Source organism: Pholis gunnellus, assembly GCF_910591455.1.
Source record: "Pholis gunnellus genome assembly, chromosome: 16".
Classification (NCBI taxonomy): Eukaryota; Metazoa; Chordata; class Actinopteri; order Perciformes; family Pholidae; genus Pholis; species Pholis gunnellus.
This window is the reverse complement of record NC_136543.1, coordinates 17,099,798-17,126,265: the sequence shown is the minus strand read 5'-3', so window position 1 is coordinate 17,126,265 and position 26,468 is coordinate 17,099,798. Positions and strand designations below refer to the sequence as shown.

The 26,468-nt window shown below is 41.9% G+C and overlaps 2 protein-coding genes across 3 annotated transcripts; one reads left to right on the top strand and one right to left on the bottom strand.

Annotated features, from left to right (window-relative positions):
* Nucleotides 1-951: 951 nt before the first annotated feature.
* On the bottom strand, nt 952-14,418 carry anln (anillin, actin binding protein). Of its 2 annotated transcripts, none has more exons than XM_079175457.1 (23): nt 14,278-14,418; nt 12,844-12,994; nt 12,307-12,735; nt 11,726-12,054; nt 11,179-11,521; nt 10,833-11,041; nt 10,633-10,743; nt 10,433-10,550; nt 9,778-10,076; nt 9,525-9,664; nt 9,284-9,425; nt 8,830-8,965; nt 8,171-8,353; nt 7,186-7,312; nt 6,729-6,777; nt 6,492-6,545; nt 6,123-6,155; nt 6,000-6,018; nt 5,640-5,752; nt 4,967-5,053; nt 4,756-4,863; nt 4,236-4,408; nt 952-3,954 (listed from the first exon to the last, which is right to left on the bottom strand). In XM_079175457.1, the coding sequence occupies exons 1-23, from the start codon at nt 14,293-14,295 to the stop codon at nt 3,840-3,842; spliced, it is 3,486 nt and encodes a 1,161-aa protein (XP_079031583.1). In that variant the 5' UTR covers nt 14,296-14,418; the 3' UTR covers nt 952-3,839. The 2 variants fall into 2 exon arrangements, with proteins under 2 accessions (XP_079031583.1, XP_079031584.1); XM_079175458.1 differs by having other exon boundaries at nt 9,778-10,073.
* Nucleotides 14,419-15,697: 1,279 nt separating this feature from the next.
* Nucleotides 15,698-22,454, top strand: matcap2 (microtubule associated tyrosine carboxypeptidase 2; the record flags this gene model as incomplete). Its single annotated transcript, XM_079176744.1, has 7 exons — nt 15,698-15,722; nt 17,130-17,782; nt 18,764-18,907; nt 20,024-20,156; nt 20,400-20,705; nt 20,823-20,920; nt 22,202-22,454. 7 exons carry the CDS (start codon nt 15,698-15,700, stop codon nt 22,358-22,360), a joined length of 1,518 nt encoding a protein of 505 aa, XP_079032870.1. The 3' UTR covers nt 22,361-22,454.
* Between the last annotated feature and the right edge of the window lie 4,014 nt (nt 22,455-26,468).

The window sequence follows — 26,468 nt, the reverse complement described above, 5'->3', positions numbered from 1 at the left end:
CAGCAGCACTCTGCCTACGTGGCCCCCCAGCGGCCCTCTGCCTACGTGGCCCCCCAGCGGCCCTCTGCCTACGTGGCCCCCCAGCGGCCCTCTGCCTACGTGGCCCCCCAGCGGCCCTCTGCCCCCCAGCGGCCCTCTGCCTACGTGGCCCCCCAGCGGCCCTCTGCCTACGTGGCCCCCCAGCGGCCCTCTGCCTACGTGGCCCCCCAGCGGCCCTCTGCCTACGTGGCCCCCCAGCGGACCTCTGCATCTTACAAGCCACAGGTCCAGAGTGTTCATCCAGAGGCCAGATGGATCAGTTCATCAATGGGACAGTAGGTGAGTACTTCATTACGTCTTCAAGTTCTATATGCATAAACTTGATTCCTAATGCCTTCCTCCTTCAAATAGGTGCAGCAGCTGTCCTGGGATGAATGATTAGTGTTTTTAAAATAAAATTGATTTAATTTACATCTTGTTTTGTGTCCTGAATTCCCCTGCTAGCCATGTGGCATTAGTTAATTCCCAGCATGTGAGCATACTGCTGAAGGTTTGGTGCCATCTAGTGTATAAAGATGCATTTAAAGTTTCAGGCCAGAGTTTCATATCAGCTGTGTAGAAATTTAGGAAACTCTCCCAGCATTAAATGTGTAAACATATTTAGCAGTTTGTTTGAATATATGTTAAAATATACATTGTCAGTGATGTTAACTTATGGCCAAGATGCAACTGAGCTCTATCAAAGAATATATCTACTGTTTCATGTAGGACTTAGAAACCATCAGTAGAAACTGAATATGTATCTGTCCTCATCGGTGTTGCACCTAAAGAACAATTAAAAATATATATAAAAAAAATAAATAATGCGATTTCTGTACCTCTTAACCATTTGTGTTAATTTTAGCAGAATTATTGTGACTCCTGCAGTGGAGCTTCATGTTAACATCACTTAGATACAAGATCTCACGACAGTTGCGTTTACACCATTTTATTGACTTCAACACCAAACCAAGTTGTTTAAAAAAAAAAAAGGGACAAGGAAGTGTGTGTATATATATTTATACTTGATTTTTGACATGCTCTACTATGACTTAACAGAATGCGTACAGTCTCAGTAAGGAAGAACCAAGAAAAGAGTTGCATGTTTTCTTTATACAGAAGGACGATGGCCAATGTTAGACATTTTGGTCTCTGACTGATGGGAACAACAATGAAAAACACGGCCAGCAACCAAAACAAGAGACCGGCCGTCCTTGGTGCTGGAACATTCTCATACAACAGTTATCTTAGCCGCAGGAAAGGGTGAATTCTTCTGCCCAACAGAGACATGGTGACATTTAACTAAGTTTATAGCTAAATTACTTACGAATAAAATATACTAAGTATAAATTGACCATTACACATGACATACCACTCTGTTCAATTCTATTTATATTGTCAAATATCCTAAATTACAGATGGCTTCACCCCGTGTACCGCATACAACATCCTCTGTCCTGGAACCTTCGCATTCGAAAAGAAAAGCCTTCGGGAGAGCAATTTCAGAGGGATCCGTCTCCCAGGAAGGCCAGAAATACAATAGATGTCATGTGTACAGAATTAACAAAATTACCACGAAGTTAATCCACATGAAAGAAATGATACGAGAGTAATAGCAGTAGTGGCACCAATAATATCACAAGATATTATTTTCATGTCATACTAAATATATGATATATAATACGATGACATTTTTTGACAACATAAAAATATGAAGTCATCCTCGGCTTCATAAGACACACAGGCCCGACGTGGTTCTGGATGTAAAAGCTTACCACCTTCACTGCTTTGTTTTTTATTACTGTAGACATTTTTACACGCTTGCATGACTGATTGACTTCTAAATTGTTTTTGTCATGTTGTAAATAAATATTCTTATTCATAACTCATACGGTCTCCCTACTTTTTTCATGCTTTTCAGGCGAACTCAGGGATAACCTTTATACATTTAATTGACTTGTTTTTATGAGATACCTAATAATGCTGTTAATGAATTTTCATGACATACTATACAATTACTTTTTATGACGTCAGGGAATACTATACTACTAGTTGTTTTTGATGACATGATACTGAATTTTTTTGAAAAACTATAGACTATATTTATGATATACTATAATATATTTTATTACATACTATGCTATGACTTCCTATACTATGACCTTTTATGTCTTATTTCATGACATACCACTTTACTATACTTTGACTTTTTATAAGATACTATACCATGAATTGTTTAAGAAATACTGTATTATGACTGACTATACTATGACTTAAAACCAAAAACAAGTAGCATTTATTTTTTTCATTTGCTAGTACATGAAAGACACATTAAAATACCTCCGATCTTAAAACATATTTTAGACTCAATTTAATGTTACATTTCAATAAAACAACAAAAGGAACTTCAGCATTAGTAACCTGGTCCATTTTGGTCAAAGCGGGCATTTATTGAAGTCTCATAGAACCACAAAGTAACCGGACAAAGTGAAGAACTGAAGTCTGCTAAAGTACCCGCTGAAAGCTCTTATATATCTATATATACGTATATATCTCCTGCTCCCTCATATTCTTCATGATGAAGAGGTATGTAGAGGGTATGCAGAAAGAATACATCTGGTGTACGTTGTATTCATTAGCAACATGATGAAAAGCGCTTTTACTGCTATTGAAATTACCTTTACTAAACACCTGCAGGGTCACTGTAAGGTCTGTTACATAAGCACCGCAGACGTTGTGCGGGGGAAATGTGCAGTTTAAAATGTTTTGTGATCGCATCATCTGCTGAAACGCCACATATTGCATATAATCTCTTAATGCACAACTAAAAATAAACGAGTGTCTCCTTTTAAAATAAATATATCCGTACTTTGACAAAGGGTACACGAGCCCGCCATATTGTTTTCAAAGCGCTGCGTCTGCAGCCATTAAGAATGTAGACCATTGCTACATACACCAAAAATGCCAATCTGTTGCTCAAACTAAAGCTCTTCTGCGTAGATGAGCCGTTTTATAAACAGATACAGCGCAAAGGCAGGCTCGTTAATAAGCGGGCCAATACTGTAAAACAAAAATATAGGTTTCAGCATGTATGCCACGATGTATTCAAAGCTGCAGTAACATGCGTTTCAGGTGATTTACAGCTGTAACAAATGTTAGCGAAGCATTTACATGAAATCAATGTTGGCGAGGTTCTAGCGTAGACTATGTAACAGACCGTACCCGTGGTTATCCAAAACTCTAACTTCCACACCGAAACAAGGACATAAACACTTTACATTACAACTAGATTGAAAGCTGGGGTACAACTGCATGACAATGAAAAACGTGTAAATCCTGCCGCAAGTTACGAAAGCTAATATATAAAGTAAAAGCTTACCAAAAGTATCAGTATTGTTCTGTGCTGCCATGCAGGATAAAATGTGATAAAACTGTGGTGCCTCGGTATTCATCTGTCATTATAACATCATTTATATACATTGATTTCAGCCTTGAAACCAAATAATTTAAAGCCATGCATTGTGTGTCAAGGACACTAAATATTGGCATTAACATAAAAATGTGGCAACTCAACAATACCCCAAAACACTAGAATATCAAACCAGTGTGGAAATGTAGTAAAAAAAATTATAAAATAGTGCCAAACCCCGACTCCTACACAAAACACTGTCCTGAAATGTCTCAATGGCTTTATTTACCTACTCCTCTGATCTTTAACTTATGTGTCTGATCATCGATCATATTTAACAATTGGCATACTGTATTGCACTTTGTGATTGCATGCGTCACTGATATTGACAGGCTGTGACAAAGTGCAGTGATTACAGTGGCCTGTAACAGGCGTCCGGTTGCCACATACGCAGATCCACCACGATCTGGTTCAGTTTCTTCATCCACAGATTCCTCTCGTCCTTAGTGTCTGCACTCAGCCAGTTCCTGCACAGAGAAACGTCACGGTTATTTATAGACACTTCTTTATACGTCAGACGGTCTTTGATCAGTTTGATAGGCGTGATTTAATAAAGTGGAAATAGTTCTATGATGAGGACCAGCTCCTGTGACTTAGGATAAATACGATTGTTGTAACGGATGTGAGCTAAACATTGTTTATCTAGCTTCTTAACTTTGAAACGGACTGATGCATTCAACTTTAAAATGAAGCCCACAATATTTAGGGTGAATGTGGTGCAGCCCTAATGACAATGGTAGGAACTTACTTGGTGACACACATGGTGTTCTGGCACTGGCTGACGAGTGTTTCTTTGTCGTCCACCCTTTGTGGTCTGACTGTGATGAGCTCAAATGTGTGGGGTCTGGCACAAAACTCTCGGTTGGCTGGTTCCACCTTATTACTGGTGCAGTTGGCCAGGTTGACGCGGCCAATGGGATTCTGACAGAAGACGAAAGAAAGAAAACGAGGTGTTTAAGACAAACGCAACATTTACATCATGGATATTAGGAAACTTGCCGGCACCGTTTCTCTCCACAGCCTCATGAAAACAAACCGGTGTGCAAGTTGCAGACAGCCATACTGGCTTTTCAATCAATAAAACATGTTTATTTGTAAAGCTGTAGGAGGCTCACACAGCTTGCCCTGATATATATGTTTCTTTTGGCTCAAGTCCACGTTTCCCACATTTATGGCAATGTTAACTAATATCTATCCTCAAAAAAACAGGAACCACCTAGGTAGGTAAAATAAAGGAGCTCAATAAAGACTGTAGAAGAGTCAGTTACCTTGCGCTTCTCATCGTCTGGGTAGGTCCAGTAGGAGATGCAGTATCCTGACAGGACACACCACCTCCTGTGCCAGGCTCCAAATCCACTCACATCTTCAAACATTGTCTAGAGGAGAGGGGAATTAAAATTACAACACATACTCGCAAATCAATACCAGCCTCTCAGCGCTAGTTAATCTGTGGTGAGGATTTGATCAGCCTGCGCTCACCAGGAAGCCCTTCTCCTCCACTTTGGAGCCAACTTCACACTGCATCTTGAGGTAGACGTGGCCCTCCAGAGGGCACAAGAACGGAACCTAGAGGCAAAAGGTACAGACGCTTCATTAAAAGCTCAGAGACCAGGGTCACCATTCATGTAATGTTTAACGTCACAAGACGGGGTTAAAATAAATAAATAAATAAAGGTTACGATGATTAAAAATCATAGACTGTGACGAAAGGCAATAAAAACAAATGTTAGTGTCACAATGCAGTTAAACGTATTCCTTGTTATAGTGTGTTCACCGTCCTTCCCACACAAACAGAACAAAAAACAGGGCAAGTAGTAACCTTGGTATGAAACATGTCACTGAGCAGTTCTCTTTCACTTCCTTCATATACGATCTAAAAGAAAGATATTAAGGCGGGTGAAGAGGGTGCAGAGGGAGAACAAACACGGTTACTGAGAGTCTCTGTGAGGCCTGACGTAAAGATGCGACTACGATCCAAGTGAGCCGTGTGTGGGCCTCACACATACAGCATGGACACTGTGCCTTCAGACTAAGGCCTGTCGCATACGAAATGCAGGGAACAGAAGAAAACGTAAGTGCTCGAAAAGGGAGAATGTGGAAAAGGGGACATGAGGACATTATATAAAAAAGGTGACATTAATGGTTTCTATACCTTCTCCAAAGGAAATTTGTTTGTCCCAATAGAGGACAGGGTGAGCTTGTGTGATCCGACCAGGACGAAGTTACTGGTGCGAACAGCATTGGGGCCTCCTGGACTGGCCACAACTACACACAGAAAGAATGACATCATTAAAAAGGGACAGTAGAAAGAAAGTAGTTCCTACAGGTCAGTCTCTGCCGCCGCTATTTTTTCAAATGCGTACGCCAGAAACCGTTGTATAATAGTTGTTGTAATCCTACTCCCAACTTCATTCAAATGCAGTATCAATCACTAGAGTACTTCTTTAAACACTTTGAATACATTTCACTCAACAGAACAAATAGTTTTTAGATTCAATATTTTTTGACCTACCTGGCGTCTGGACACTTTTCTGCAAGACAAGAGATGAAACCAGCAAATTAAAATACAAACGTCAGGCAGATGAGAAGTTACATTCTGATATCTAATTATAGAAAATACATCTGAAATACTTACAGTGATGGCGAGGAATCTCTTTGGAGTGATCGCCTGGACAGATAGAAGTAAAGCAAATAATTAAAAAGTATTTTTTTGGGAGTGACAGTAATTTGTCTGAGGGTAGATCTCCGTTAACATTTCTCCCCACCACATGAAACGACCACCTGAAGCTGTGTAGAGAAACAGTGACTTGCACACAGTGCACACCCACCAACATGTGAGGGATTTGATTCAGAAACTGTTCATACCGACATACACATATAATGGGCCTCATGAACCTCTCTCCATATCATCTGGACACACACACTTTAAGTATTAAAGAAAGCTCCATGATTGACTGATCACGTGTTTTCCATTTGGTAAAAAAAAAAAAAAAATCTAATTTACCTTTGACTTGCTGGGTTTCTTCTTCTTGTCACTGCAGGCGTCACGCTTCTGCACCTGAAGATGTCACGAGTTAAGACACAAGATCAGAATGGATCAGTTGTCAGTAACTCTAGATTGCAGCTTAATAATAAATGTGGAGGGAAAAAGTAAAAGCAACTCAGGCCCAGTAAATATAGTGGCTATGTGGTCAGAGCCTCATTATTCTGCTCTCTGTGAACCCTTATGCGGGACACTCACCAAGCAATAGACCTCAACAGCAACTTCAAAGTCACTGGAGACATCAGATCTGAAAGTGAGGAAGAAGAGGGACAATTAAGATCAACACAAGTACACCAGTATGAGATCTGTTCAACACGAAGCGGTTACATTTCATGTGTCGGAATCTAGAGCTGTACCGAATGTCGTGTTTTTTACGGTAGCTTCTGTTGAGGTTTTGGAACGAAATCACCGTACGGAAAAAATAAAAAAAACCCTCGAACAAAATCCTCAATTTCAATAAAGTGATTCATCAGATTAAATCAGTTTTTGTTATTTAATGATCTTTATTTGATAAATATAACTCAGTGCCTCCTCATCATGTGTGTTCGGTAAGCGAGAGAACAAACGTTTCTTTGATCTGAATCACAATCAAATAATAATCGGTCGTTATCGGATGGTGCGTGTTCCTTTATGTGAGCAGCGGTGCAGGACTTACATGGTGAACTTGGTGGGGAAAGCCAGGGTGTCCCCGCTGAGGCCCCGGTGGGTGCTGGCTAAAGGTGTGGCCACGGTGTTCTCTGCTCCCGCACGAATCATCAAGAAGAACGAATGTTGGGTCGACTCTGAAATGATCAAAACAGAATAATATTAACAACCATCAGTATGACAAATACTCAGATAGTGACTAGATCCAGATATATAAATAGACTCCAAAACACTATTTTAAAAAGTTATGACCAGGAATCACGTAAAAGGTTAATTTGATTCTGAACACAAATATCAATAGCATCAATTCAAAGCCCACATTTAAGACAAAATGGGTGATTTACAATATTGAGCATTCGTGACAACTGGGCCCCGTTTCAGAAAGCAGGATTACTGAAATCTGAGTTTGTTTAACCCTGAGATGAGGGGAACTCTGGGTTTTCAGTTCCAGAAAGAAAGAAATTAAACTCTCTAGTTTCAGTTTAAAGTCACACATTTGCCTCCTGGCAGGTAAAAACCCGTAGTTTGTCTTTGATCTTTACTTTTTTTTGTCTTCAACTATAATTTTCATCTTCAGTTGCTGGTCACTGTGTTTTGTCCCCGTCAGATTAAGGATGAAGAAACGTGGGCTAAAGCCTAATACACAGTTAGATTTCACCACTTAATCATCCATTAAGGTAACGTAAATCTGGTAAACAAATTAACGGACAACACTGAATAAAACGTTATTGCTATCGACACTTTCCCCCGCTCTGACTGATTTTTATGTTCAGGTTCAACCTACTCAGAGTTGATTGAATTGAATCTGATCAGCGGTTCTAGAACCAAAAACTCAAGAGTTCCCCACTTCAGGATTAGTCAACTCAGCGTTCAGGCTTAGCCTCAGTTTGTTAAACCTTTCTAAAACAGGGCCCTGATGTCTGGAGAGAAAGTTGAACAACAGTGGAGTGTTGCATTAAACTACTGAACTGTGGCTATAAGCAATTTGAGCCTACCTGGCTTGTTGGCAATGGAGCAAACAAAGTCTGCCTTGAGAGGCAGGCGCAACTCCTGCAGGGCGATGGAGCCCTTGGAGGCAGACATGCTAGAAGGTTCTGGGGCTGCAGAGGCCTTCTTATGGCCCTTTGGGTCTCCTTTCAGACGGTCCAGCTCTGCCTTCAACGCCTCCCTCCTTTCCGCTAAGACAGTCAAAAGGGTCAGAAAGTCAAGCTTTGATACTACTGAATCCTGAAGATCGGGGCTGATGGGCTGTGGTGGTGGTGTTGTATTGTGGCTTTATCATTTATAAAAGGTAGATGTCTATAAGTTGGGTTTACACACGGCCTAGAAGTGGCAGCATGAATGTATTTTGCATTGCATACAACACTTTGAGTTGTAGCTTTCTTTATGTTTGTACACTTGCATGGTCTCAGATATGTTCACGTGTGTTGAATTTTTTTTTTTTAACCTTATGCCTCACTTTAAAAAAAAAAAAAGTTGCTCCGATGTCCTTAGGACAAAAACTGCCATAACATTATATATTCATTTTATTTTCCATACAAAAATGTAATTGTTTTCTGTATACTAAATGCAAGGTTCCCCCAGAATATGTCCTTAGTGAGGCACAAGGGTTAAGTATAAGACCCCAATTAGTTTGTTGTCTGGATGGACTCACTTGCCACCAGCAGCAGCCTCTCTGCCTCAGCCTCCACCTGGGATCCTCTGCCGTGCTCTTCATCCGTGCAGCAATTCAGTGCCTGACTGGCCTGATGAATGATTGTCTGCTGCAGGTTCATCTCACTCGTCAGAATCTAAAGAAACAATAGAGTGTTAGAAATGTTTGCCTTCTGTATGATGAACTATAACTTGTACTTCAAATCAGGTCCAAAGTACATAACAGAGTTCACATGAAAAGTTAACACGTATACTGTAAGAGTGCTGCAGGGAACACCATTTTTATGATTTTTGAAGAGCCGATGCTATCGGCAGAAGTAAAAAGCTAACGTTGGGTTATAAATGAACTGCTTGCACGAGTACACAGTCAGTGCTGACTCCTTTCTAGGTTTTAGGACTCTTTCCTGCGGCACTCTCTGTGGCATGAATCAAAGTTAAAAGTATTTATTCCAAACCTTCATCTTCTGTTTGATACCGGAGAGACTGGATCCTCTTGGTTCCTCCTCTCTGTGAGAAACGTCCTCTTTTCTCACGATCACCTGTTTCACGTTTGGTCTCTCGGTCTCTTTCACCCGGATGGACCTGTATGCATCAATGCTAGAACACACACAGAACCAAGCGGATGAGATTTCCTGCAACGACGACGACGACAGCCGACTTCAATCCATCCAAGTGACATAAAACGGCAGCACTTACCTATATGGCAGTTTGTGGTCCTCGTCTAAGGCCTCTGAGGAGGCAGTCCGTACCACGTTGGTTCTCTGGAACTTGCTGGGTTTGGAAACATTGCCTGGAGTGTTGCTCTTCACGAGGAACGAGCCGGCTGGAGTTGACGTCTGCACAGACACATGAAGAAAATGTTTTTGTTAAGACGTTTCTTGTCGTGTTTGCCTCACGGTAACTATAACAGGAAGTAGATGGTAGCGGGAGACGTCACGTTAGGGCCTACCATCAATCGTCTCTCTGGACTCTTCACCACCTCTGCTAGTGGAGTGAGGAGGGACATGGAGGAGATATTCAAAGCATCTTCCTCCTCATCCTCATCATCACTCTGGTCCAGGGCTCTATCAAACAGCTCGTTGATAACAGCAGAGTTGATGGACTGGTCCACATTCATCTCTATCTCCCTGACCACCTCCTCTTCTTCTTCTTCTGTGGTTTCATCAGTTGTTTTCTCTACAGTATGGTCGACCACCCTCAGAGGACTGGATGCTGAGGTGGGAGGCGACATCATCAACCCAGGACCTGCTATTTCACACAATCTTAGTTAGAAAACATTAGACTGAACACCTCGACCAAACCGTGTAAAGTCTTACATTTCCTGTGACATTTAAAGCAATCATTTAAAAATGTAATGAACAACTTTAAGACTAAAGCCAGAGTTTAAGAGGTTTGGTAATACACAGCTCTTTGCTCAATCCTGGATTAATAAAAACTCGGGAACACACATAATGATGGTAATTCCTAACTTTTTACGTGAGGCACAGCTCGCAGCTTTAATGAGAGCCTAATGGATGAAAGAACAACTGCCAATGCTAGTAACTGATCACTGAAACATCTGGACACAAACAGATAGGAATGTCTAAATATGAAATGTTGAATACCTGGAGGAGTGCACTTCGTGGGTGTATCTACACTCTCAGAAGGTCCAGAAGGTGCTGCGGGTTCATCCTGTGGCTCACATCGAGGAACTTCAGCCGCCACGGGCTTGTCAAGCTGTTCCTAAAAAGCATTATTTTTTTAATTAAATATAATCTTGCATTTTCTATGAAAGCATTTGTGTTTCGGATGCTTATTGGCCAACCTTGATGTCTGTGTTTTTTTTGGTTGTTGCCGCTTCCTCGTTGTTTTTCCACATATTGGTGTTCCCCTTCTGAAAGCGATTCCGAATCTGAGCCAGCTCAGACTCTCGCTCCTGAAATTAGTTTAGTAAAAGTAAAATGTTAATATTGTGATACTGCAACAATAAGAGGATACACCTTCGTATGTGTAACATTAATTGACCTGCTTCTGTCTTTGGGTGAGATCAGCAGTGGTAGTGTTTGCAGCTCGGGCAGCTCTGAGCCTCTCCTGCACCAGTCTGGTGTTTGGTGTGACTGATGATGGAGTAACAGTGGGAGTCTTGGACTGGGCAGCACCCCCAGCTGGGGAGCTCTGGTTGGTGCTGCGCTCCTGGCACCTCTCTCCAAAGCGCTCCAGGAAAGACTTCACACCTGTTGGGAATGAAGGGAAGAAATGTATCATATTTAAAAAATGGTCTTGAAACATCTCTAATGATAACCTAAATAGTTTTTTCAAGTAATTCAGTAACTCTAACACAGCACATCTTTTGTATTGCAACATGACTCACCAGGTGTCCCAGCAGTGGCCATTTCCTGAGGGCCAGCAGTGGTGGGCTTGGTGCGGAGTTCTGGCTTCTGGGGGCTGGAGGTGAGACCCCTAGAGAAGGCCTGATTCTTCAGGGGACTTTGAGGCACTGATGTTGAGGAGGAGGGACCAGCTTTCTGGGGACTGGACGGGAAGGCTTTTCCCTGGAAGGAAATCGTCTGAGGACTAGAGGGGAAGGTCTCCCCCTGATTGAAAATCTTCTGAGGACCGGTTCCTGACTTAAGTGCCGGCCTGGCTGCAGGAATGTCAGCCTTCTGAGCGCTTGGGAGAATCACTCGGCTCGGCTTCGCTGGACAATTCAGAACCTGTTAAGAAGACATGCAATAGTTTTATCCATAAAGCAGATTCAAAAACAACACTGGTCCTGGTGGTCTCGGGCATTTAGAACAAAACAAACATGAAAGCTGTTGCGTTGACGGGGGCATGTTGCGTCAGTGACACCTCGTACTAAATGACAGTTAGACATAACTGCTTATGCTGGAGAAAAAGACAATTTCAGGTAAATCTACCTGAGAGCTGGGTGTAGACTTGATGATTCCTGTTGAACTGGCCACCACATGGCCTGCAGCACTTGGTTTAGTGCCGGCAGCCACAGCAGCGTCTCTGACTGCTAACTTGTGAACAGCTGTACCAGGCTTCTGTTTTGCAGTCTCAATGGGAACGTTTGCATGGCTTAGGTCGTCTTCCCAGGTTCCAATGGTGGCGGCGAGGTTGGCGAGTCGGCCTCTCCTCCCAACGGGAGTTCCCGAGGACACGGCGGGGACGGCAGCTGGTGGGACCTCGGCTGGTTTCTTCAACGGGGACAGGGGGGTGCAGTCTGGAACTGCATCAGAGGAATCTGAAAAGGTGGCAACATGTTTGATATGGACAGGGACAAACTATATGACTGAGAGACATATGAAAGAATGGACAGCACACACCCTTTACGACTAGAATTTACAAACTTCCTGAAACACCAAGTGAGCAAACCACAGTGAATCCAGATTCAACAACATACAGTGAAGAAATTGTGTGTTTTGCAAAATAGCACCAAAAAAAAGCAAAATACATGAAACAAAATAATCTCAACCAGCAAACTAAATATCCGTACCATCACCATCCCAATGCTTTCTCTGCTGTGCTAGCCTCTGCAGACGAGACCTCATGCCAGCAGCAGGTGGAGCTGCGACTTCCACCAGGTCCTCCTTGTTCCCCTGCCAGGCTGAACTGACAGGCGCCATCTCTACTTCTCTGCTGCTCGGAGGATTAGGAGCCGGGGTCATTTTCTCTGGCTCTGGAGCCTTCAGCTGCCCTGGCTGAGGCTGGACAGCAGGCCGGGTAGCTGTCTTCTCCAGGGAGGAGGAATGACGACCGCTAGCAGGCCCCACCGGGGGTTTCTTGTTTGTGGGAGGATCCGCGACCATAGGCGCAACAGCTCGTGTCGTCACTGGCTCCTGGTTTTCCTCACCGGCTGCAGGCGAGGCATTTTCCTCCGAGCACCTGCGCTTGGAGGGAGAAGGCCTGGAGGACACCTGTGGAACTGGGAGGAAGTGACAGGGAAACATGAGCAAAGAGTAGCGCTGCAGCTCAGTGGTCAAACTGACAGGACAAGTCTGAGCAGACAGCAATCCAACACATGTGTTCGTACCTTTATCAGTGACCGGCTCACTGATCACACTATTGGTGTCAGCCAGCGGCTCTCTGGGCCGTTTGACCATCTGTCTGTTGGCTGCATTTGGTCTCTCTGCCATTTTCTTCTGCAGATTCTCTCTGCGAGCCCGAGTCCGCTCCAACAGTTTCTGGTTTTACATTAAAAAAAAACATTGTTACAATGGCTGCTTTACACTTTCTGAGGAAGGACAGAATAACATCAGAATCTATATATATATATAGTTTTTATGACCAGAAACCTGAAGAAAACAACATTTTCAATTGGAAAGTTCGTTTCCACCATTTTCCAAAGAAACATGAAAAACGACGTGAGGCTGACGGTGCTATGAAAACTGATCTTGAACTATATTGTGCCATAGAATTTGAGACTCAGACCTCTTTTATAATCACACTTGTGAGACTTGCAGTTAGTCTGTGTATTGGCCAAAATATGCTGATTCTCTCTCCCAAATATCTGCTGGATCTGTAAATGCAAATGTTTGGAAAAAGGGCAGAGCACATTGTCGGTCTCTATGTGAGCTACTAACAGGCAACACATAAAACAATCCTTCACCAGAGATTAAAAAAAAGGCCTCTGTTTGCTTGCTCTCTTGCTCCCTTTTTCTTCTTTCCTTAGCGTGACATTCCCTTCCCTTGGTCTCACAATCTGATTTACCATGTGTACGTTAACTGTGCAAGCCCAAACACATTCCTGCAGCTGCACCGCCTTCACAGTGTGGAAAACTTGAAGTCACATTTAACAGCATTCCTCAGGAGTGAGACACTCCTGTCTGTGGTTCCTGGATTTGAAATTTCAAACTCTACTGGCTCAGATACTGGAGTAACATGAAATGCTGTTAGAAAGAAGAAGACAACAATTCTAGTATAAGCTTGTAACAACAGCACGAGTGCATCAAGGCAAAGAGAGTGTTGGACACGTTCCAGTGCTGACACATACCATTGCCTTAAATGGAGGCAAAGCTGTTTGATTTGAATAACAGTCATTGCTGGAGTGAAATGAAGAAGTACAAAAGTGAACTGGTCAGGCAGAAGCCTGGCTAATTTAGACAACGTAATTATTGCGAAATGGTCAAACATGTAACCGTAGCGTTAGAAAACTAAAGTTATAGCTAGCTGTTAGAAGATTGTGGTAAGTTACAACGCTAACTGTTAGTTCTTATTTTAGATGTGTGACAGACAACTGACAAAACAAAGACACAACACGTGATTTTTTTTTTCCATTGTACATATTATCATACAATACAATTCTGCATGGTAACGTAAACATACGACACATTATTATGGAAGTAAACAAGTTAAGTCTCCTGCCATAATTAGGACATAAGAAATATTGTGGTAGCATTAGCAAGTAACGTCAACCTTACGATAGCTAACAGCTAACGCTACATACTATCTTTGCTCGCCGACTTACCTCAGTAAATGGATCCATTTCGGACAGTTTATCCCTATCGATCACTATTTAAACAACGCTGTTAAAGTGCTGTACACACTATACGTGTACACAAACAGGACGTAAGCGAGGAAAAGCTGAGCGGCTCTCAGCTTGTCTTCTTCTCTCTTCTACTCTCTGCAACAAAACAACTGTTCAAATTTGAATTTCAGCGCTGGACCCACTGCGCATGCTCCAACAGTTAGAAACCCCGTGAGAGCCAATCAGAATCAACGAGCCGTGCCTTATACTTGGATAGCCTATCACAGCCCTGGGTGCGTGGTCACGTTACAAGAAGGCGTCACTCCATGATGCAGTTCACATGTTTTATGAATCAGTTTTCTGTGTATTCAAATAATAAAGCGGTTAAAACTGACGCTGACCGAGGTCCCTTCGTCGTCTGCAATGTGATCTGCAACATGAACAACATACGCACTTTATAGACACGTTTTTTTTGTGGTTTCCACTGTTTAACTGTACAACATACACCAAAAAAGATGAGCAGATATGCTAGAAAAATGTTGTTTCCATTAAAAAGTCCCCATGTTTTCTAAAAAATCTGTGCATACAAACAATTATTCTGTCTGTATATATAATATTTTTAGTTGAGTTATTGTGGATTTTTTACTTAGTTAATATTCTTTGCTGTTTATTACTTATTTACTTATTTATAATACTTGTTTTGATCTTGTTTGCACTATCCACTATGCTGCTGTAATCCTGTACATTTCCCTGCTGCGGGACTAATAAAGGATTATCTTATTTTATATTATCTTATATCAAATCCTGCATTAACTTTTCAATTAATCAGTTTAGTCAAAAATTCAAATTGCAAGTTTAAAAAGTTTGTGTTAAATGTTAAATGTCATGACTATTAAAAACAAGAGTAACCTGCTATCCCCTGTTATACCCTGTATATATATGTGTGCCTTCAAAAAATAATAATTATAAGTCATTTTACAAATGCCAGCATGACAAAAGTATTGTCTAGATTTTTTTTTTTTCATGTCAATAACATTACATTGAATTGCTGTGCAAATTGGCTTCTTTCAGGTGCAACCAGTCCATAGAAAACTACCATCATGGCGTCTACTCGCAACATATGTCTGCGTTTGAAGTGCTGAATCTGAATCTATTGGCAAATAGATAAGATCCGAATTACAAATAATGAATGCATCTCAAGTGTCTCAACCTTTCCTCAAAGGGACTACATTTCCCATGAGCACCCACGTGAAATACGTGGTAAGGTAGTCATCAACGAAACCTTGGAAACAGATCAGGTGACCGTGCAGCACAGACATCTCTGCTCCTGTCAGTGCGGCTGTTATTCAGTTGTAGGCGGTGTTCTTCATGTCAGCTCAGCTGTGGTTTTTAGCTTTATTTACAGACGCCTTAACAGAGGATGCTGGAGTCAATTAAAGTAACAGGTAATGTTGCATTTATCTTGTGTTTCTCTTATTTTCCCGTGACCGTAGCAAGGAGCTCAATTATTCAAAGAAATCGGCGACATTAATAACTGAATATAATAGCTTAATAATGGCCATTATGGTAACTTAATACTAAAATATGAGCTCCAGAAGGCTAATGTGAACATAATAAACTCATTATCACTGGGGAAATCAAGTGTATTTTGCATGAATGTATTCATTACTTTATATTATATTGTATCTTATATATTATATTATTATGTTTTTTTTTAAATATCTATTTAAATCAGCTTTTAACCTGTAAAGTTCGAGTTGTTACTGTTATGATGTCATCTCTTTTGTTTTTATTGTAATTACTTCTACTGTTTCTGTTTTTACCATGTCTTTGAGTACGTTTTAAAGCACTATACAAATAAAATGTATTCTTATTATTGTTATTATTATATAACCTATTTTGTATTTTACACATTTGTGTTGTAAAGACTTGATAGCGAGCTCACTCAGTGCTGAATCATGCTCATGACTGCTAATCACATGCTTTTTATTGATTATAGTGCATCATCAATGCACTATTAATACGATGGAGACGCTTGAGCATTGATTCATTTTGTCGTGCAGTTCAACCACATTCAGGTTCACGACTGTGTTCGCTGTCATACATTTCATTTCATAAATTGGTGAAAATTAACATTCACACTCCCAGTATCCACTAGATGGGGATTCTGGGTTGGTTACTCATTAGTGTGATATCAGAGTAGCCTATCATGTCAGGTGAAATTGATTGATGAAACACCCAGCTGATGTGTTAGGTAAGAGTGTTTGATTTGGTGGCTGAGCAAAGCCAAGGAAGCGCCCAATGTATGTCCTCGTCGCTCTTCCAATCATTGCTGTGCTTGTTGAGGTCATTAGTTTGTGCTCTCTGTGGCTGCACGGATTCCGCCTCAGTGCTCCTGTCCGAACAGAGCGCCAAGCTCTGACTGTGATGATGTTCCAGGTCACCTTACTGGAAATCGCAAAGCCTCGCTCTCTGACTCCCGCGCTTTACTGTCGGTCTCTGGAGACAAGATGAGAATAATTTCCTCTGTGATAGCATAGCAGGAGGAAACTGAATGGTTATGAGTCAGATCACATCATTATGATCGTTAAGAAAAAGTGGGGAAAGATAGTTGCTACTTTAGAGTTTAAGTTCACCGCACTGATTACAAGTTTTGATATACATATACTGTATATTTATTAACTTGTTTTTTGTAGCTTGGCATTGGAATAGATCTAATTTTATCCTGCCTTGATAAGAGGATTAGTCTATCAAGCTATCTGTAAAAGGTCTGCACGTGAAGGTGATCCTAAAGTAAGCAGCAAGCACATTCACTGTCTTCTCTGACTGGTCTCTCGTCTTTCCTCTTTCAGAAAGACTCCACTGGCCAGAAGTAGAAATGTCCAAAAAGTACATCTTAAACTCAGCGAGTCCAAGCCAGGTGTACCTGGAGAAGATTTCTTCCGGTGTCCTCAAAGACCTCTTCAGCACTGGCTCCAGCAGCTACAACGTCCTGCTGCAGGCTGAGGAGAAGAAGATTCAGAAGCAGTCCCCGTACAAGAGGCCAAAAACATCCGTGAAATGTGGCGCCACATGTAGTAGAAGAAACCGCCCAGTCATGGCTCCTAAAAAGTTGCGTGCACCAGAAAGTGTCTGTAAACCTGCGCAGACAAATCGTGTTCTCTCAGGCAACTCCAATCACTCTAAACCAGTAAGGAACATGGCAGTGGTGGGCAGCACCATGGGCCTAACCACACGTGCTGCTCCACAGCTGAGGAAAATGTGCACCCCCAATTCCCCCCGCACTAAACTGCCCTCGTTGCACAAAGCAGCATTCACACGGGACGTGGAAAATGCCAAGAAGCTCTGCATCCTTACAGCCATTAAGCCGTCTAATGTTCAGAAAGAGAAGGCCACGTTTTTCAAGTCTGACTTCAACTACGATCCACAGTTCGAGTACAGCAACCCACTCTCCCCAGTTGTTCTGGCACGGCATAGCAATGCCTCAGACCGCTTCCTCACACAGGTAACGGTGTGTTTGTGTTGGGAACAATTGAATGATTTGTTTTATGATAAACACAGGTTTGTCACAAGTCTCCGTGTTGCTCTGAAAGTATCAGAGGTACGCCATTAAAGTAAAAGATGCGATAGAGAAACTGAAAAACCTACGGTCAGTAAAAGTAAAGTCCCTGGTGCATGAGCTTGCTGCAGAGCTGGCTGGTTTGAGATCAGCAACCTCACACATGCCAGCAGTCAAGCTGCACACTGTGATCACAGAGACTTGCTGCCAAAGCTGTTTAGCGTCAGGGCAGATCAGAGCTGGTGCAGTGTGAGTGTGTTGACTAAGTGAAAGAGGAAAGTAGCTGGGATGAATTAGTTGAGGATACTTAAAAAACTGCCACAGCGGGTGTCTTAAATTAACATTAACAGTATTAGTACATGTCAATACTATACTATATAATACAAGAAATTTCAGGACAAACAAGGTCTGAGGTAATTCTGAGTTTTTCTATTACGTAGCTTCTCCACCAGAGAGCACTGAGAAAAAAAACAAATCTACGGGATCCAAATCAAGATTGTTTGTTTATGTAAAAAAGCATTACTCTCGGCTCATATGTCAGTGTATTAGGCTCATTTGGGTGTAATCAGTGTAGCAGTGAAATTAGAAATTGTGTTTTTTTTTAGTCAATGTGACCTTACAGCAGCATAGAAATAGAGAAATATATTGGACCAGGACCAAGCATAGAACCTTTGGGAAAACACATAGGATGAAGAGCATTTGCCAATAAATTGCAACTTATCTACTTCTGTAAAAGTAATTTTACTGTTTCCATTTTTTTCATTCTAAATAAGTTGTCTAACTAACTGGTGGTTTGATGAAAGCTAAACTAAAAAGTTATTGCCAAGTTGCCAAATACTGCATGTCCAAAGCATCAACGACAGAAGGTGACAAAACAGTCATTAGTCTCATGCAGCTTTCACGTTATGACCTTCTCGTCTCTTGTAGGCAGTGCGCATCATGGAGCTGGCCCTGCAGCGATATGGCAGCTATGAGAAGTTTGAGAAGGCCACTGGAGGCAACCTCCTCACCAAGAGTCGCGTCTGGCACAACATCAAGAAATACATGGAGAAGGAAGGCTGCGTGGGGGAGGTAAGAGGACGGGCCACTCGGGCTCTTTTGATAATGGAGATGCATTTATTTCACAGTTTGATTCAAGCACAACAACAAACGTACACACATGTTCTGACAATTCCCACTGTAGAGTATATTACACACAGTGAAGAAGTCTTTAAGAGGCTGTAATTTGGAGCCTGGTATCTTTCTGTGGCTGCGCTGCAGTCTGTGTCATGCTGAATTTGTGCATCATCATTGCAGAGCAGCAGACAGCAGGGCATCAAACGGAAAGAGCTCCAGGGAAAAGTAAGACCTTGCAGAAAGACGCGTTCACTGAGGTCACCCTGAAGTTTGCTCGTGCGGAGCTGTGTTTATGTAACTCGTCAACGAAGACATGTTACATCATCAAGTTATTAATGTTCCACTGAACACATTACATCACACATACACACACCTTGTGTATGCTTGGTAAAGTCTTACTGGGTTTAGACATGCTAGACAGTGGAAATAAAATACAAGGGAAGGCATGGCACTAAAAGAGAAACCCACCCCAAAAAGATTTTGTTGAGCCCAGCTACAAATGATCGAAGAAGATATTCCAGGAATGTAAAGCATCAGTAAATTTGGATTAACTCAAATTATTAAGCGTCTGTATACTCACGAGGATCTGCAAGGGTTTTGCACAGCGATCACACTGACATGATCTGAATGCAACACACAATACATGAACACACATGCCGAAAACTAATAAAAACAATCAGTGCTTCCTGAACAAGTCAGTCACACTACCTCACTATGTGAATCAGATTAAGTAGGTTAAAGTAGATGCAAGTAGCATCATGTTGCCACAAGAAGTTAACATATCGTGTCCCCTTCTTCATTGAAGTGAATGGGAAGTACCTTGCTTTAGGTGCAGTCACACAGAAGTACTCAACATCCTTCTTCCCGCGGCCACGTTCTTCAGCTCCGACTGGGGAATTCCTACAAATGAACACACATAACACGGCTAACACAATAGCTAATCTTAGTGTTTTTCTTGTCATTATGTCACTAATGCGATATATATCGATAATGTTGGCAAGTGGTGGAAGTGGAATGAAAATACAGCAAAAAGAAAAACGTAAAGTTAACGTTAATTGTATCTGTTGAAAGATCGTAGCCCAGGTGACAGACGACCTCCTGTCCAGGGCCTCCATGACGGTGGTGAACAGCAGACCCACACTGACCATCAACAGCTCCACTGCCAGAGAGCACTGGCTTGAAGGCATGCTGCGGCATGAGATCGGTGGGTACAGTAGCTCCCACACAGGACTTATGTTGTATTCTTCATGTGGGGCTCCTGGAGCTTAATGGAAAAATCATTCAAATTGAACCTCTGTAATCAAACATCTGATTGTATTGTTATTGGTATCAATACACTGTGTTATCAAACCATTTCATAGATCTAATCGATGTTGTTTCGAGTAAAGTTGGCTTGAATTTGAACTTAAATAAAACCATGTTAATAGTCCTTGTGGCTGTCCACCAGGCACGCATTATTTCCGCGGCATCAATAACTGCCACCAGCCGTGGAGCACCAGTGTGGGCAGGAAGAAGCACAACCTGAAGCCTCTGAACCCCACAGAGGAGGGCCTGGCCAGCATCCACAGTGTCCTGTTCAGGAAAGACCCCACGCTGTGGCGCGCCGCCCTGCTCTACTACACCGTCTACCAGGCCAGCCACATGTCCTTCTCCCAGCTCTTCCACAATCTGGGACGCTTCGTCCAGGACCCCAACACCCGCTGGGACTACTGCGTCCGAGCCAAGAGGGGCCAGACCGATACAGCGCAGCCAGGTCACTACGATTACACATTAGATGTAGAGACAATCTGAGATGATTCAAATGTGATACGTTCAAAATAACGGGAAAATATTGATTTTTAAAATTATTTTGTCACCTCCCACATTGCAGGGTGCTTCAGTAAAGACCAGGTCTACCTGGATGGCATCCTGCAGATCCTGAGATACAGAGACAAGATCAACTTCCCACTGCTGATGGCTCTAGGAAAGGTGAGGTAGCTCAACTATCTCCATCTGGTTGTATTTGACAATTTACTGATTCACTAAGCAGCAGCTTTATTGAATGAATGCTTCCTGGATTATCCACAGGTGCGAGTCTTGTTATTAGACGCTTCAGCGCTGTCGTTCACAACCTGAATTAAGCCAGTGGCTGCTCCTCCCTCACACTAGTTTCTCCTCTTCAATCAGTCACTGGCTGAATCCAAATGTCCACCCTCTGACCTCTTTCATATGTACCGTGATGTTTAGATTTTTGTCCCATTTGTGGGGCCACCAAGTTTCACTTGCTTCGTTTCAAGTTCCCACACCTAGCCTCAAAGAGAGCAAAAGTACTGCTGAATTAGTATGGCACTCAACTTGCGTCTATTTTCCACCACTTACCTTGATCCTGGTCTTGGTGGCAGCAAGGTAGCCCAGGTATCCTTCTCCTAGGCACGTCCTCCAGCTCCTCCCGAGGTTTCCCCAGGCCTGTTCAAAGGGAGGTGTCCAACAGGCATCAGAATCAAATGCAGTTACTACCTCAACCACATGTAACGTCTTTCAGCTGCTTGTAGGTCCAACTTCATTCTCTCGGTCATTACCCCAAAAGCTTATTTTCCACTACAGTGTTGTGCACAACAACCTACCAAGTGGTAAATACTAGTCGTGAACTTCTTCCCTTGATACCCTCCACTGCCGGGCACTTCTCTTTCCTGATATTTGCACAGCTTCCTCTCGAATTTCCTCAGTGATGATGCTTGCTCTGTGTCAGTATCAGATTAGGCCTCATTGTTGTGCTGACAGTGTCCTGTAGGAAGGTGCATGAATTCTTTATCTCACACACAGTTATGTTGCCATCAAAAGCTGCTTTCCTTCATCGATTGTCCTGTTGGTGACATCGTGTTTCTAATAGTTTCTCCTCTCTATCAATGCTCCTACGACACCACTATAGCAGAATGTAACGGCAGAACAATATCATTTCTGACATTCAGTTGCTTGAAATAGAAGTTTAACTGCACAGAAGGTGGTTACAGTTTAAACACAGAGTAAAATGACTGGAAAGGCTGAATGAGGCTTACATAATAACCTCTCTAAGGAGGGAACAGACCATGTTCTTCTGCTGTAAATGAGCTGAAGGCACTGATGGTGCTCATTCCAGCTGTAGATGTGGAACCTGATGTGAGAAGTGATGTGTCTTCAACAACCTGATCTCACAGAAACACATGAAATGAATTGGTGGCACGTGATCGCAGTGCGGCTGGTTGCTAATTCTTCTTTCTCCTGCGGGTTTAGGTGTCATTTGAAGACGTGGACCGCCTGAAAGCACTGGCTCAGATGGAAAACGTCCGCATCCCGCACTTCATGCAGGACCAGGCGAGGTATGCCGAGCAGCTGGAGAAAATCATGGCGGTGAACCAGCTGACTGACGAGGAGCTCAAGGCCATCATCTGAGCCAGCTCCGCTCCGCTCCGCCGCACTAACCTGATCACACCTGAAGGAAACCTGTCGCACCACTGCCAGCCGTGGCCCGCATGCCTCAACACCATCATCCGGCATGGTAGCAGAGTGTGCTATAGTATAGTGCATGTAGTGTAAAGTTAGTTAAATACATTAGTTGACGTAGGCTTTGAATTATAGATCTGTTATTGTCATTTCGCCACTGATACAATAGGGATCACCCAGAGAATCATTTCAGTGTTGAGATAAGGGCTGGAAGTAGTTTATTGTTTTTACCAGTGCCAAAACAATACCTGAATTGCTGATCGATACAGATATAATAACATTTTCCAAGCTCTTGGTGCCAATGTTTTTTAACTTGTTAGTGTCTGATATTCAGTTTGGTCTTAGGTTTGGGAGGGTTTTTATTAATATCTCCTCCATAGCTAATGGTTTCAAAAGAGTTATTAAAAGTTTGAATATGTGGACCTAATTTAGAGCCTGACAGTTTTTTTAAGTCTCATATTATATTTATTTATTTACATAAACACGCCACATGAACAGACGGATTTGAGAAGGTTCCCTTAAATTTATGATAGTTTAATATATTTTACAGTTGAATAATACGCTTGTCAGTGCTTTGTGGTGGTCTAACTATGTAATGATGAGACTGTTTTCAAATTGACTTCAAATTCATCTTAGTCTTAGTCTTGTACTAGTTGGTCAAATCCACTTTGACCCGTTGCATGCCCTGCTGCCATAAGGGAACCAGGCTACTGTTGTTTTCTTTGATAACGAAAAATGGGGAGACTAGCGGGCGATGCTGAAAGTATAATCATCACAATCATCATCAAACCATCTGAGAAGTGATGTGTGCAAACATTTTGGAATTGACACAAAATAGAAAGTCCGGATAAAGGTGAAGCTCTTTGCTGAATTTTCAAATGCAAACCGCATTTTACCAACGTTAGCTTGTTACTCAGTGAAGCAACAGAGTCACTGTGTATGAACAGAAATACAGTAATTCTACAATGTATTTCAGTAGTATATTGGGCTAATTGGGTTGCATTTGGATTAGTTCAAATGACATGCTAATTTGCTAATATTGCTCATGTTACAATATATACTGTATACACACAACAATCTTCTATCATCTACACTCACGCGCTCGCTGATTTTGGCACTGATTTGCTAGTTAGCCAGTGATATCGGATGTGACTCAACCGTCTCTATCAAAATGCTGCCCCAGAGGCAATTACAGTTAGACAATTGTGACTTTCTTGGAGACGTTTTGAATGCTTATTGTGTTGTGGACTCGTGCATGAATATGGTTAGCTTAAGCATCAAAAACACATTGATCTAGTTCTAATTTAAGGATTCTTTGACTTTCTCTCACGCACCTGTGATCTAAGTGTACTTACCTAGTGTTTTATATCCGTCTCTTTAGTGGGGGTAAACACATTCTTGAACTTTTTTTTTTATCCTCTAGCAACCACTTAGGGTTACTATTTTTGTAGTTCGGATGTTGGGCATTATAAAAGAGAGTTGTTGCTCGAGAGAAAGACGGTGAAATCAGGATGGTTCACAGCGTAGAGAGATATGGACAGATAACGGGTAACTGCTTTATCAGACCTGCTATTTACAACATTTGTTTTTCAGCATTGTTCGACATTTGCTGAAGATAAAATGTCCCTGAAACGTGAACATCTCTTGTAAAGCCGTATATTTTGAAGGAGAGTTCCTATGAAGCCCTCGTGGTCCAAGTGCAGTGACGTGAAGCCCTGTTTGACTATTTGCACTTTGTTACCTTTCAATCTACCTTTTCAACTGCACTAATGTGGGCAGTTACTGTGTTGGTGTCATAGACAGTGTAAAAGAAGTGGATGCAGTGATGTGTGGCTTGTGGACTGCAGTGTGGAGGCCTTGAGTTTCGCATTTTTGGCTGTCGCCATCTTGGTTTTTTTGGAGCCAGGAGTGACCATATTTGGACGAGAGGTCGTCAGGGTAGCAACCTGCCAGTCACAAAGTAGCCCCGCCCTAAAGCGTACTCTGCTTTATCGTCTATTTCACTCTAAATGGGATCATAATTTACTAATTGAACATCAAACTGCATTGAAGAATAATTGAAACTAGCAATTGAGACCATAAACTAATGTTTACAATGTTTACTGAGGTAATGAATCCAGAGAGAAGTCATTTTATTATGACTTCTACACAATCAAAATTAATTTGACATCCAGAGCAGTCGCCCCCTGATGGACATTAGAAAGAATGCTTTCCACACCCGGAGGCTACATCCACTTCTTTTATACGGTCTATAGTTGGTGTCGTTTATGATATATTTATGTTATACAAAACAAAACAAAAGCCTTGTGGTTCTACTGTGATACTTGATGAGTTTTATGTGTTGTTAATATCAGGAATGACTTAATATCGAGAGCACGTGTGCTGCTCTGCCCCTTAAATAGCACAGTTTAATTACACGGCTTTCCTATGTAATGTTTTCTATTTGAGTGACTTTTTTGTGATATTTACAGATTATAATCTTCAAATAAAGTGGACTACCTGAAAATGGGTTGTGTGCTTTGTGTCTCCCAAAGTATTTATTTATTTATTTTTGTATGTGCATCCTTTACATTTGTAACGCAAAACACTGAATGTTGCATTTCTATTCACAGCAGCTGCACGTGTCCAACATTCACTTTCTTTTTGGCTTCCCTCTGAAAAAAACATTGAACTCTTTAGCTGCCAAATGCTCCACTTTTCACACAGTGAAAGGAACTACTCCCATTGGTTGCAGACCGCCAGACAATGCATCCAATCGGTGGCGAGGAATCATTGACCAATTCGTACCCATCCAGGTTTGGATCTCGCCAATGCTAACAGACACTGCGTTCCAAATTGCATACTTTGTATTTGTACTTTTAGTACATACTGTAGCTGCCCTTACAAAGTAGGTACTGTCTACTCTTCTCAGTGTCAGCGATCAATAAGGAAATTTTCCACAGTTGAACATGCTGCCCCACAATCTGAGTGACCGCAGTAACCAAATCTGACACGACACACACTGCCGGCCTCTACAAACCCTGTCCAGAGGTGTCACACTTCCCATTCCCCAGCGTCTGGTTTCACTGGGGAACTGGAAACCATTGAGGGGCCCGAGTGGTGACTGACGGCTACAAGCAGTGACATGCTGCACAATAGGCATCAGTCTAAAGTACACAGCCATCACACAGAGGCTTCCCCCTCCCACCTCCTTACACTTGGCTCTGGTACGCAATATGCACAAAATGTAGTGCACTTCTAATGAGAATGCCCTCTCCTTACAAGGTGTTTGTGAATGGAAACTATGAGATATGTGTTCCCCACTAAAGTGCACTAATGCACTTTTATTTAATGTTTTCTTCCCCTCCACATTTTCTAACACTTTGTATTGCTTGTGGAATATGTTTGTTGTTTGTATCTCTGTATTGTTTTATTATATGGTTATTAATGCCTTCATTTTTGTAACCCAACGTGGTTGATTGAGATGGGAAGACTCGGTTATTTTAGGAATGAATACATTGAACGTTGTTGTTTAGAAGACTGTCCTGCTGAAGTGAGAAAATGCTGTCATCAGATGAGGAGAGAGGTGAAGTGGTCATTGTGAAGTAGAGCAAAGTCTCCACTAGAGGGCAGCAGATCACTATAAAACCACGTCAGGCAGTGAACTACAACAGCAGAAACGATCCAGAGAAATCCGGAAATCATATTCTCATCATCATAATCATATAATCCACCAGATATCAATTCTCAATTTAGGACGACATCTCACTGCCAGCTGAAAGCAAGACACATAAAGTGTATATTAAATAATGGACTATAAATGGTTATGCTATACATACATACAGTATATATATCAATTCTTGAATTTCCACTACACATTGTTTGAAAATACTGGTCAAAATAAACACATATACTCAACATAAGAAAATATGTTTTTTACATATTATATAATTTTAATTAAATACCTTTTAAGTATGAGAATATGGCTCCACAGGTATGCACAATATGAATTAAAACTACGGTAAACCAAGCATCAGAGGCTATGCAATGTTCAGCTTGTTAGCAAGATATTATTATG